We start from the raw sequence: 14,196 nt of genomic DNA on the forward strand, positions 1-14,196 counted from the left end.
AGCAATATATAAGCTTTTAAATACTGCTACTGAAAGACAAAGCTATCATTAAAAAAACAATCCAGTCATTTTTCTTCATTATTAGAGCTGTGGGGGGATTCTCAAACTAAAACCTTCAAAAATAAGAGAGGGAGATTTGTCAGTCCTTGGCTCTCGAATATATGGCTATCTAATTTAATAAAAGTATAACTAGCTCATGTTTCAAATGTAGAGAAGAGAATGATAGAGTAGACCAATTGCATAAACCACATAATACATCCCCTATTACAGACGTATTATCAGTGATTTAGTAGGGTATTTTTATTAACACACAGATATCAAGGTTAAGAAAATCATTGTGCACATATTCAATGTCAGCAGATTTTTGGAACTAACACTTGAAACCAGACTGAGAACGTGCTGTGTTTTTTCTGCCACACTTTTATGTTAAAAAGCATTTGATTTGTTGAATGTTTCTCAGAAATCACTTACTGCGCCTTTAAGACTAACCACTTGTGTTGTAGATGTTAGTTACATTACTTAACTTAGTTACGTAAAGCTGCAAGATATTATAAATGTTAGAAACAAGTATGACTCTCAAAGTAATAGTTAGGGTTAGGTTTGGGTTGAAAATTCTGTCATTTACTCCCCCTTGTGTCCTTCCGAATCCGACTGACTTTCTTCTGCTGAACACAAAAGATATTTTGAAGAACGTTGGGGTTCAAACAACTGATTTTCATTTCCAACAGATTTCCATAAAAATTTTAAATTAAAAATCATCTTTTTTCCACAGAAGAAAGAAAGTCAATGAGGGTGGGCAAAAGATGACAATTTTCATTTTGGGGTAAAGTTCTATACCTATCACTTCAATCCTATCACTTTGTAATGTCTTTCTTTTTGCCATATTAAAAACATCAAAAACAATTGAAGAATGATAATAAATGAAAAATGCTAAAGAAAGCCATGGACCAAGTGAATAAATCTATATTCATTTCCTCTTGATACTGACGTGCACTTTACTCAGAGTAACAAGCCCAAAGAAATTGCTTTAAATAAGAATGTTTTAGGATTTGTATAATTTATTACAATATTGATAACTTGATTCTTCCAAGAATTACCCTTGCATAGCATAGCTAGACTATCAACATGAAGTCAGCAAATGGACTGTGGGCCTGAGACTGGCCTTTAAATACTGTAACAACCCCTCACTCAAGTCATTTCCAGCCCACGACATGACTCTGTCTTGAGAAACAGTAATGTGCATGTCTGTTCCCCATTATCTAAGAAACTGCATATTCGATCTGCACAATTTGGCCTAATAGCATGTGCTCAAAAATCAAAGGCTAGAAAACCCAAATCATGATCTAACCACTTCCTGTTCAGATGTTTTTGAAAGCAGTTCAACAGGAAGTCAAACTCTTGTTAAAATTCCCCATTGACACTGATGCACAATCAGCTTCCCCAAAACCATTATAACAAAGAATAGATGCAAAAACAGCTCTGTGATCAGTATACAGAGAAAACCGACAAATTGAGGAAGTTAATGTTTGAATTCTTACCATGCTGGTTTTGTTTGTGGGTTACACTTTATTTTGATGGTCCACTTGAGATATTCTACAAACTATAAGTAATGTGTAAACTACATGATTGTCAACTAACTCTAATTAGAGTATTAGTAGACTGTAGTAGACTGTTAGGTTAGGGTTCAGGTTAGTAGAATAAGTTGACATGTAGTTGCAAAGTTACTTATGAGTAGAATGGTCGCAGAGCATCAAAATAACATATTAGCAGATATTAAGCTGACAGTCCACTAATACTCTGGCAGTTGAATGGAGTTGCAAAGTTACTAGAACTTACTACTCTTAGTTAGTAGAATGTGTAAAGTGGACCATTGAAATAAAGTGTAACCTGTTTTGGTCTTGATCTACAGCATGCTTTGATATGCTCATGGAGACAGCTGAGACTGCAGTGAGCATCAGATCACTTACATGAATACATTTACTCTCACTTGCGACCTAAATACTTCATACAGTGCTTCAACTCCTGATGGCCATAATTTGATATGTTTTATGAGGGAAAGAATAATATAAATAAAATAGATAACAATTTGTATTTATAAAATGGATAGTTCTGGTCCTGGATACTGATTGGTCAATACTAAGGTTGGGAATTGAAAATCGGTCAGGAATCGGATACTTGTTATAAAAATTAAACTTCGAACGTGCGCACAGAAAGCCGCCTCTAATACTGAATAGTCCACGATACTGAACTGAGTTCTCTTCCCTTTATACACTTGAACGGACAAACATGCACAAAAATATGTTAAAATATTCTTGTAAACACAGTCGGTTATGTCTTAAGTGAACGTACACAGTTGACAAAGAAAAGGCATGTGTAACAGTATATTGTATTTATTTGTGCGATTGCTTATTTGTTCTCTTTTAATTACTGAGTGCTTACTTGCCTTTAATAATGCTTGAAATTGATATTAGTTAGGCTAGTTGTTTTTGCTATGGTATTTTTAAATCCTTGTGTAAGTGTTCTTTAACCTGTTGATTTTTGTTCATGGCACAGTATTTAGCCACAATGAAATGTTTTGCAATAAGACTTGATATCTATGAACGATATATACTTATAATTGGAAATGGAATTGTAAAACCTTCTTGGAATCGAAATTAGGAATAGGAATCGATAAGCAGATTTGGAATCAGAATCATTAAAATCCAACCCTACTCAATACAGCATTCTTGTCATCTTAAAATACACAACGCAAGATAAAAAACTATTGTAAGGTAGTGACTACAGTATATATGACTGTGCAATCATTTTGAATAATATAATTGGCTCAGGTAAAGCTAAGTTCATCAGCTAAATAATAAAACAACCTAAAAACAGGGCCAGGATATTATACTGCATTAACCATTTTATTAATCACCAAGCCTGGAATATGCAGTATTTTCTATTAATGGAAAAGAATATGAATACATGATAGACTTGTGTCTCACTTTTTCTAGATCTGGAGAAGAGCTTGATGCTGGCAGGGGCTGAGCTGGACGAGGAGCGGAAGATACCACTGAAACTGAGACGGCGGGGAGATTTGGGAGGTGAGTCCTGGTGAGAAGATAGTGGTCGTGGGAAGAGGGTTTTAGGAGATCCTGAACTGGTCCTGGGAAAAATGGGAGCTGAAACTGGGGTACAGGGCTGACTGGCAGGAGACCTCAAACATGGGCTAGCTGAGTCACTTCTGTAACCCTGTGGGACAAAAGTAAATATTTTCATTAAATGAACTTTTTGAGTTATTGAAGTTCTAAGAGAAAATAGATTGTAGTTATGTCCCAAATGACGCAATATACACTATACACTTTATACTTATATTATACTTCCCCCTCCCTCCGCTTCTGCTACGTAAGGAAAGCTGTGACAATTGAGTGCATGAAGTGTCCAACATTCCACACTTCATTTTGTATAAAACATGGTATCTCCAGCTCAATAACGGACAATCGATATGGAATCTCCTGAAACATCAGCTGTATCTGCCCAGTAGTTTTGAAGTTTGAGACTTTTGAATCAGGCAGGAACAGAGAGCTTTGCCATGAAGTTGAAGCGAGAATGAAGTGCTTCAATGCAATGATGTGATGATACCAGGGTGAAACAGGATGAGAATGTCACTACATCAGCATACTACTTGAAAATAGCAAGACAAAGCCAAAACATTGCACAACACACGCTGAAGGAGAAATATTTTCAACAAGAATTGGAGACGAGATAGTGTAGTTACTTCAAGGCTTCAAGTCACATCAAGGCTTCAAAACAATCTTGGAATATTAAGTGTACTGACTTATTAACTATAGATTAATTTATTAACTATCCTTTGGCAACTTAATAAAAGATTTGTTGAGTTGCCAAAGTATAGTTAATAAATTAACTATACAATACTTCAGGTTGCCTTTGTGTACTAAGATCAGACACTGATATTTGCATAGTTTTTTGTTTTGTTTTTACTTTCTTAATTTGAACTTACTTTCTTAATATATCATTTCTCATAAAATGATATATTTGCATTTCAGTATTTATACACATTTACAATTTTGTGAGAATTAAGAAAGTAAAAACAAAACAAAAAACTATGCAAATATCAGTATATTAACTATTTCAAAGTGGCTGATCTTAGTACACAAAGGCAACCTGAAAGCAAGCATGTTTTCTCAAACCTCATTGCACAATGAACAATCAGTTTCAAGTTAAGCCAGCAGTGCGTCTAGTGCCCTAAATAGTTAGTATTTCAAAGTACTGACCTTCAACTCTTTGGCAAACACTTAGATTGTTTATTTGCTAATGTGCCCATTCACTAGGCTGCGGTTGCTTCACAGGCTGTTTTCATTGGCCCAGCTTTGCTTGGCCTTTGATTACAAGGGGAAGGGTAGGCGTCACCTTAAAGCTTAGCTCTGAGTGGGTGAGATATAAATATTAGATGCTGCAATTAAAATAAGAAAACGTGAAAACGTCCAAGGCTGGGTCAATCATTTTAAAATAAATAAATAAGTAAATAAATATAAAAGCCATTAGAGTTAGCAGTAATATGGTGCTAAATAATGCAAAACTACTTGTGCATGGCATGACCATTTAACTCTGACATATTACAAATACTTATTTACTGTATATACTTCACTTAGTAATTCTGGCACATTTAAGTGCTGGCATAGTTTTTTCCCTTACTCTGCAAAATCATCATCCATACCCATAGACGTAGAGACAGCATTTCAATTGTTGAGTATGCAATTGAAAGAACAGCATGTGAAAAGAAAGTTTGCCTCGCTTTTTATTCATGAGCAGGTTTCCCTAACGTATCAGCCCAACCTTTCTATGCCAATCTAGCAACAAAACTAGTATGGGCAGCACTGGCACAATCTGGTTTTTAATTAATTTTTTTTACCAACAAAGAATATGTTTGGACAAGTCAGTAACTATTTATGTGTAATATAACTCATCATGTAACAATCCACATATAATTCCTTCAAATCGCACATGCAAAGGCTCTGTTCCAAAACCTAGTGACCTAGTTTTGCTCTCTACTCTCTACATACAGCAGCTTTATACAGTAAGGCAGCATGCTGAAATTAATGATTTGGAACGCTCTACATGGACAAAAACTGGTTTGTGTATTTTACCTTTTGTATTTCATCTTTTCCTGATCTGTCAGTCTCCCCGTCCATAAGAGAGGATTCCAATGTGCTCAAATCCTGTTAAAATACAAAACATCAGAGTTAGCGATAAAAGCCAAACCATATGACTCAAAACATGGTCTTTTAAAGAGAAAAAAATCAATGACTTCAGAAAATAGTGAATGAATGAAGAAACAATGAATGAAGCTTAACAGAATCAATGTGATTTTGCAATCGCCAACCTCATTATTCTTTAAGCAGACGATGTTAAATAATGTACAATATTGGGTCTAAACAGCCATTTAAGATATGATTTATCACTATGTAAGTGAGACGCTCGGCAAGCATACATTGCTCTGCCAGACATTTCTTATACTCATAAAGAAAGACCAAATGGACTCTCTAATCTTTTATTCAATGAAGGCAGACTGGGAACAGGATCAAACATTGGTTGGTTTTGTAGCAAGATGCCTTTTTGTTGGGCTTGAAAAAAATGTCAAAGTTTAGACATGTTTTAGGCAACTGTTCAACATTTATTCACCATTCTTAAAAGGATAGACACCGAACAAAGCGTAGCTCAAACACAATTGGTTTTTAGATGTTTCACTTCCACAAAAGAATGACCTAATGCGTTTCAAACAATGTACACAAAGATGTATTATGATTCATACCAAGAATGATTTAGTAAAAGTAAGGTAACTCGGAAGACTGAGAAAAAATAAATGCAAATAGTTTTGCACACAAAAAGCAACACTCATTCAAATTCACAATAGCATATAAAAGTACTAAAGTAACTAAGCTAAGTATTTGGCTGAAATAACCATCGGTGGGGGTAACGTATTACAAGAAAGTAATGTGAGTAACATAATCAGATTGCTTTTTTTAAGTAACTAAAGTAACGCATTACTTTTAAATTTACAAGAAAATATCTGAATTACTTTTTCAAATAAGTAATACAACTTACTTTGATTTCCCATTTATTGACTGACAGCTCTCCTGTCCGCATGTTGAGAGAAATCAGGAGTAAGATGCAGAGGTGTTGTGTGTGTGTAATTAAAAAAAAACATGTACTTTTAGACTAAATGTAAGCATGCATTTACTCATCTCACTTGCACAAATGTATTCCTCAAAATGAATAAAACAGTGAAATGCAAACTCTGAACATCACGCAAACCCGCAATGATTAAATATGCTAAATAACACAAATATACTTTATGTATTTAATCTCACTTTATTAACCAATGTCTTTGCTGCCAACCTCTATGATCCAATTCAACCATACTAATAAGCAAAAATGATCACATTTGTGTTCCATTCATTAGTTTTTATTACTTGAGTGTTGAACTTTTTTCTCTGGCATCCTATTCTTCTGCGATCCAGAATGGCAGCACAGCTGAAAGGTTTGTTTGAGCTGTGTCCTCTACTGTACAGGCGTGAATTTGAATCCTTCATCCTGAGGCTTATTCATTTCAACTTTTGGTGTGAAAGGGCATGTACATTTGCCAAATATGTTTTGTCATTAAAAAAACAAAGAAGCAAGCCCAGCCCAGATGAGAAAAAGTGACGTAAAGCATTAATACAAAGTAACTACAGTAAGTAACGCAATTCGTTTTTTAGGTAGTAACTCAATATTGTAATGCATTACTTTTAAAAGTAACTTTCCCCAACACTGTTAATAACCTTGACTCAGCAGTGAGTTACACTACACCCTTTGTTTACCTCAGGTCCTCCAACTTGCCAAAAGTTGCCAAGGCTAAGTTGAATGAAAGCACACGATGATGCATTTACATGCTCAATTTATTAAATTCATTATCAGTTCACAATACTTGCTACTCCTGTCCAACTAGTTTAACCAACTAGTCCAGACCAAACCTCTTAATGCATACTGACATTTTTAAAATAAAAATTAGAAACTATTGTAACTATATTGTTCTGCTAAAGTACCTAAATTTCACTTTCTGACATTGCATTGATAAACTACTTCCTTTACTGCAGCGCTTAACATGTCATCTATGAAAGATGTGTATTTTATTTACATAATGAATATACTGGAATAGCAGAACACTATTGCACCAAATGATGAAATGTTCGACTAATCCATTTTTTGACATGATGCAAAGATGGTTGCTATTGCTTGCTATCCTCAACAAGTTGTATTAACAAGTAGCCTCCCACAAATAAACATAGCAACCGCTGACAGGTAGGAATTTAGTCTTCACAGACAATGACCAGAACCAATCTACCAAACGCTACCACTGTAGCAATCATAGTCAAAATACACCTCTGACAATGCCAAAATATTACATTCCAGACTATGTCTGAAGCGTTCTATTTAAGGTTATTCATTAATGAGCGAAGTTACAAATGTTTTTATTCGGGTGCCAGGGATTTTATGATTTTGTCTTAAGGCCAAGATTTTAGATGTCTTAATTTCCAACCCGGTCCCAAACTGCAGCATTTGAACAGAGAGTCCTTTATGAGCAGAGCCAGGACACACCTCTCATATGGACAGAGATGTTATGAATATAGAGGCAGATGAATAAATGGAAATCCCACATCTTAACGCAGTGGTCATTATTGTAAAAACAAACAAACAAACAAAAGAGCTACAGTATGTTTTTCCCAAAGGGACTTTTCATGATATACAAACATGAAGTGATCTTTAGGCTACAGTACAGGTACAGGAATATAATTTTAAAATGTGTTGTTTCTAGAAAAATAAATGATCAGCGTGCTAATCTATCGGAAAAGCGTGTTTAACCTATTTTTCCTGAACCGAAACTAAACATGAAACTGTAGATAAACTGTAAGGTAGAGCAGGTGGCTTTTTTTGTTCATATTATCATTTGATAGCTTTGGAAGGCGCCAAAAGAAGACCTTTGCTTTATGGACCACAAACAAACATTTAAGACCTACATGATATGATATTTACAAAAGAGAGACTAGTCTCGCATAATGGGTGTTTTTCTAATGAGAAACAGAGAACTTTAGCCATTCTGCAGCACTGGAAGAGGAACGTTTTTTGCAGCTTTTTGCAGAGTGTTCAGATACACAGGTTCAGATACACAGGTTCAGATACACAGCAAAAAAGAGTAGGCCATTTTAAAGGAACAATTCATTTACAAATCACCTCTATCAGTATTTACTCCTGCGCATGTTGTACCAAACCTGTGTGCTGTAATTTATTCTGTGAAACAAAAAAGGATAAGCTTAAAGGAGAACTCCGGTCAATTTTAACATTGAGCTCATTTTTTTGTAAATTTGGAGTGCTGTCAGTACAGAGAACAACGACAAAAATCGGTGTTGCCTACACCGTGTTATCCTCTTTTTAAAATTTGCACCCTGTTGACTATTATATTTATTTATATTTATTTAGCCAGCGCTCATACCTGTATTTACATCCTGTTTTCGGTCAAAGTCCATAGTAATCGATTGTCGAGTTCACGCGCATTGGTTTAGTACCTATGATCATGCGCGTGAACTCGACAATCGATTACTATGGACTTCGACCGAAAACAGGATGTAAATACAGGTATGTGCGCTGGCTGAATAAACATCATTTTTATTCATATCTTTCACATCTACTGCAGTCAGATTCACCCGCGTTCACTCTGAAGGAATCACTCACATGACCTGTGCACTTGTAATGACACATCAAGGATGTTAAGAGGCTAAAAGCAGGTTTAAAACTTGCCCCATTGAAGTCAACAGGGTGCAAATTTTAAAAAGAGGATAACACGGTGTAGGCAACACCTATTTTTGTCGTTGTTCTCTGTATTGACAGCACTCCAAATGTACAAAAAAATGAGCTCAATGTTAAAATTGACCGGAGTTCTCCTTTAAAGTTGTCATGAAATGGAATTTCACCCTATATATTTCTTAAATGCATACGTGCATAGTCCATAGATCTTCGGTTTATATCCTTAAGCTATACCAAAGCTATACTACAGCTTTGTGCGAGGAACAGAAAGAAAATTACATAAGACACTAACAGTATTCTCTCTGTTGAATATTTCATTTGTGTTTGAATTCATTTAAAAAAAAAAAAGGTGCGTCAGCATTACAGGTTTGACATCATTGAAGCCAAAAGGCCATTGATTCTCTCATGCGTCATGACCAAGCATAACATAGGCCTACTTGTTCAAACAGGTTTTTTCACTAATCACTAAGAAAAATCTTGGAAAAGAGCTGTGTATATTCTTTAAACGTTCTTTTAAGCAGTGGACTAGATGATGTTGCATACCTTTGAAAACCTGAGAGGGGTCTACAAAGCATGCTATGAGAAATCACTTGGATAAAGAACGCAAGGTGACATGGCTTCAGTACTAAACTTACTTAATGTCTCCAAGAAAGACAGAATATCATCATTTTCCCTTATCTTTGTTTTGAGTAGATGGCCTTTCCATAAAGGAATAATATACAGATCTGGTCTTCGCGATGTGAATTAGAGAGAGAGAGAGAGAGAGAGAGAGAGAGAAAGAGAGAGAAAGAGAGAGATGTAACGCTATGATGAGTCACGGCTCTCTTACAGCTGTTTCCCTCCTGACTTCCTCCTTCAGCTTTCTAAACAGCCAGGCTCATGGAACAGCATGACGTACCAAACCATGTACAGTAAAATTTCAAGCGTATATTTCGGGAAATACTCTTGAAAACGTTAGCAATACACTAGTGCGCGCGCTCTGTTTTGTTATCGTACGCAAACAAACGTAACGTTAGGCCTGTTCAACACACGCGTTCATGTTTGCAACACGCGTTCGCATCGGGGCGGGGGAGGTTCCTTGCAACTCATGTTTTGACAGCTCTGATAGCTCAAGCAGAAGTGATTTCGTACCAAATACTTTTCGCACGATTGTAATTAGATAAATAGCGCAGGAGTAGGCTACCTAATAAAGCAAATCTAAACACATCGACTGAAATGTTAGCTCAATAAGTTGCAATAACTTATTAGACAACATGTAACATAAAGACGTTCTGAAAATAGAACATCTAGCATTCCAAAATTGCATCAGAACGTTTAAATGTAAACAATGAGATCACATACTGTAACAGTTAGCCTATTTTAAAGACAGTTCCAGGCGCCATACGCAACACTCACGCGGAATTGTCGACACATTAAGAAGCAGTAGCCTAAAGGAAACGTTACATGCGAAAATAAACTCACTGGCATGTTTAGGTGCAGAGATCGCTTTTTCTTTGAGGATTTCTTAGTACAATCCTTTTTCTTGGAGTCCATCACTGTACTTCCCATTTTTCCGCAGTTATAATTCTTCTCTTAATGTGAAGGGGGAAACGCTCTCCACTCGCGAATTGATTCACTCCAGTTTACCGATCAGCCTAAGTCGTCGTCCGTAATGTGGAGATTCAGCAGAAGCTCGTCTGACTTAAAGCGAGCACATCCCGACACTCCAGTTCCTTATCAGTGTCAGCGCGCCGTGGAGGACATCCGCATTCAACTCCGCTTCTGTCATGGGTTCGATTCCCGCACCGAGCACGCGATTCGCCCGGAGCTGCGCACACCCTTCCACTGCATGGTGAAGTGCTGTAAAGTTGTAGCAGAATACACTGTTACAAAGAATATAGTTTTATTTACCTCAGTTAGACTTTCTCTCAGAAGTTCATCTGCCTGAGCGAGTGTGAAACTGGTGTCAGCTGACCGAGTTCCACTGACTGTCACTTTCCATTCATCCATTCATTCAAATTTTGACAGTCGTGACAACATTATTAAATCTTTACAAAGAATTAAGTATTAATTCAAGCGTATGTATTTGTAGCCTATTTTTATATTATGCCTAGCCTATATTATAAATAACCAAAATAAAGGGATGAAAAACGTCGTCTGGTCGTTACCGCACACCCATCATTCTTAAAGAGCTAGTTCAAGAAAGGTGCAAAATCTGTCATAATTTAGGCTCACCCAGGTCGCTTCGAACCTGTATGACTTTCTTAGATATTTTGAAGATTGTTGTTATGGTAACCAATAGTTTTGGTGACCATTAAAAATAATGTATTAACATGTTTATGGGAAATGAATGTAAAGCTGACATCTTAAAGATGTCTTAGATGTTAGTAAACAGCAGATGCTTTCCAGATGAAGTGATCTTTAACAGACATCTTGCAGACGTATATGTGTGCTATCTGCATGCAGGCTGTTTAGTTATGGCAAGCAGTTTTAACATTTAATCCTTAAAACGTAGCTACTTTATTTTCAAGCTACTACTTATTTTTATTTTGTAGATAGGCTAGGCCTATCTATTCCATACTAGTACTTTTCATTAGCTAATAGTGCATATTCTTTAGCTATAGATACTAAAGCTTATTCTTTAGGTGCTTGTAGGCTACCCTTTTAAAAGATACTAGCCTACTACTTATTAGTTCTTAATTGGCCTATTAGATACTGGTACTCATTGATTAGATACTAGTTGGCCTACAGTACCTATTAAATAGACATAGTAGCCTAGGCAGCCTACTTGTTCATTAGATACTAATGCCTATTAAATTGGTACTTATTTATTAGATAGCCTATATTTACTAGCAGGCATGTACCATCAGGAGCACCCGAAATAATAGCTACACTCAAAAAAAAGAAAAAAAAAAGCTACACTAGTGTCTACAAAATAAGTACTAGCATGAAAATAGATACTAGTACATTTTAAGGATTAAATGTTACATGTTGCCATAGTTTAGTAGAACTGAAGCCTGACTGAAACCAAATGATTCTCTAGCAAGACCCATATCCATAAACCAGTCTTATCCTACTTATCATGTTATCCTACTTATCATGTCAAGGCAAAGATAATAGGAGAAAATTCAATAAGCGTATCACATTTGTTATTAAATGTATTTGATTTGTGACAAAGTAGTTCACATGCTCCACTTACCCCATTACCGATGCTAACGCAAATTTTAGGCTTAATTAATAGGTACCAAATCTGGTCTTCAAATATGAACAATGTCTGTAGTTCAACGTTTTATAGAACAGTCAGTGGAGTTGCATAATACAGTCTCTAGGGGGCGCTACTGTATTGTACCCTAAATCAACAACTTTATTTAGTATTGAATGTGTGCAAACAACATATTACCCACATTCCACTTCCCTTTCTTAGCGAAAATATTAGTGGTCTTAGTACATGTAAAAGCTATTTGATGGGAGCACTTGTTACAGAGACCCTACAATTGGCTTATTTTGCAAACAAATTATACATCACTCAGTATATCTTTTGTTTCATCATCTATCTAACACAATTTCTTTTGTGAAACACCAAACGATATGGAAAGGAAATGGAAAAAAGCATGCATTTTAAAGACTTAAACAGCCTAATACTTTTTGGGGCCACTGAATCAAAGAGATTTCTTCATAAAACTACACTAAAATAAAGCTGGAATGGTAAACAAGATATTATTAGATTATGTAAACTCAATTTGTTTTGTGGTGAGACTCAGTAGTAGTTTTATAGATCTATGGAGTCTACATGCATAATAAAAGGCAATTTTGCAGTAAAACACTCAGTGCTTTTAGTATTTTACATAAACTTAAAAATATTGCATTTGAATAGCTACATAGAGGCTGAACATCTGCTCAGCGCTTCCTCAGATTTATTAATGTTTAGATCTGGTGATTCGGGAGGCCTTCGGAGGTGTCTGATTTCATCCTGGCGTTTGTATTTGTGTAGCAGTGTGTGTGAAGACATTATCATCCTGGAATACGGGATCATCATAATGGAGCAGTGTTTGAATATGGGGTGCAGCTGGTCTTGCAAAATGGACTCATATAGCTTGGCTGTAATAGGACTCTGTAGAGCAATCAACAGACCTAATGACTCCTGTGTCATTATGGATTCTCTGCCAGGTTTAATACCTGGAAGCAGATACAGTATTGTGAGTTGAAGGGATTGTTTAGATTGCAATACAAAAATTGCTTTAAAACATCACATCGCACTTTAGGTGCTAAAATCAGTTTGATAATTATTACATTTCTGCATTGTTTTCATGTGTCTGAAGATATGCTAGATTGATAAGTCAATTCGATCTTCATTATGGATCCAATAGAGCAAACTGAATTTAGTGCGCTCGGACGATGACTCTAATGTTTCATATCCCACAGAGTGATCATTTCTTCTAGTTCATCATTATGCAATATTGCCCTTCAGAGCGCTGTGGTTGTGTTGATGTGTAGTTCATTTGATATTCTGCAGCCAGTCGTGTAAAATTGAGTGTCAACAGGCTCAAGTTTCCACTCTTCGTCTCTCTCTCAATCCTATTCATAGACGCAAGTCATGTTCTGATTCAGGGTCCCTACGCAGTGTTCTCTTTCAGGAAAGCCATGCAACATCATCAAGTGTAGATTTGAATTTCAAATGAATATAATTTGTCCTGAAACTTCGGTTTCGGTCGTTGTGTGTCCCGGTCATTGTGTTCGGGTCATTTTGACCCGGAGAGGATTTTATTTCCCCAGAAAATGCTAGTTAATGTAATTGTATTGGACTAAAACTTACTGACTTTGCTCACACAGGGTATAACAACTTCCCCAAATATGTTAATAATATTAAGACACAAGTAATCGTGACAAAAACATGTAGACATCATAAAATCTTATGGACATTTAAAGTCAGCTGTAGCACTTTTGAGGTTTTTTATTGGCCACAGTGTTACCATAACTGTATAGCCCAGTTATGTTTTATATTTTCTTCCCTCCTTCATTGCAGTTATTTTCTAAACTCTCTCATTTTAGGGCAGCCTCAACAAAGGACAGCCCTGCCGGAGTCCAACATGCACCGGGAACAGGTCTGACTTACTGCCGGCAGCAGGAGCTTGCTTCGTATTGCCTGCAGTAAGTCAGACTTGTTCCCGGTGCAAGTTGGACTCCGACAGAGCTGCCTTTTGTCATCGGTTCTGTTCATAATCTTTATGGACAGAATTTCTAGGCGCAGCCAAGGGCCGGAGGGTGTCAGGTATGGGGACCACACGATTTCGTCTCTGCTTTTTGCGGATGATGTTGTCGTGTTGGCCCCTTCAGACCAGGACCTTCAGCATGCACTGGGACGGTTTGCAGCCGAGT

The 14,196-nt window shown here is 36.4% G+C and overlaps 1 protein-coding gene across 5 annotated transcripts in view; it reads right to left on the reverse strand.

Annotated features, from left to right (window-relative positions):
- Positions 1-10,688, reverse strand: part of prkag2b (protein kinase, AMP-activated, gamma 2 non-catalytic subunit b) — a 34,686-nt gene extending 23,998 nt beyond the window's left edge. For 2 of the 5 annotated variants that reach the window (XR_013821664.1, XM_079875445.1), the window contains exons 1-3: positions 10,303-10,687; positions 5,148-5,219; positions 2,985-3,231 (exon numbers count right to left, since the gene is read on the reverse strand). Coding sequence is in view for 1 of the 5 variants with exons in the window: in XM_079875445.1 (XP_079731571.1) it covers positions 2,985-3,231; positions 5,148-5,219; positions 10,303-10,389 (406 nt within the window). In the remaining 4 variants the exon portion in view is untranslated. Of the gene's footprint in view, positions 1-2,984; positions 3,232-5,147; positions 5,220-10,302 lie in introns of those variants that run through there. The other 3 variants (XR_013821665.1, XM_079875446.1, XR_013821663.1) reach the window with 2 other exon arrangements.
- Between the last annotated feature and the right edge of the window lie 3,508 nt (positions 10,689-14,196).

The sequence above is a fragment of the Squalius cephalus genome, assembly GCF_949319135.1.
Source record: "Squalius cephalus genome assembly, chromosome: 7".
Taxonomy (NCBI): domain Eukaryota; kingdom Metazoa; phylum Chordata; class Actinopteri; order Cypriniformes; family Leuciscidae; genus Squalius; species Squalius cephalus.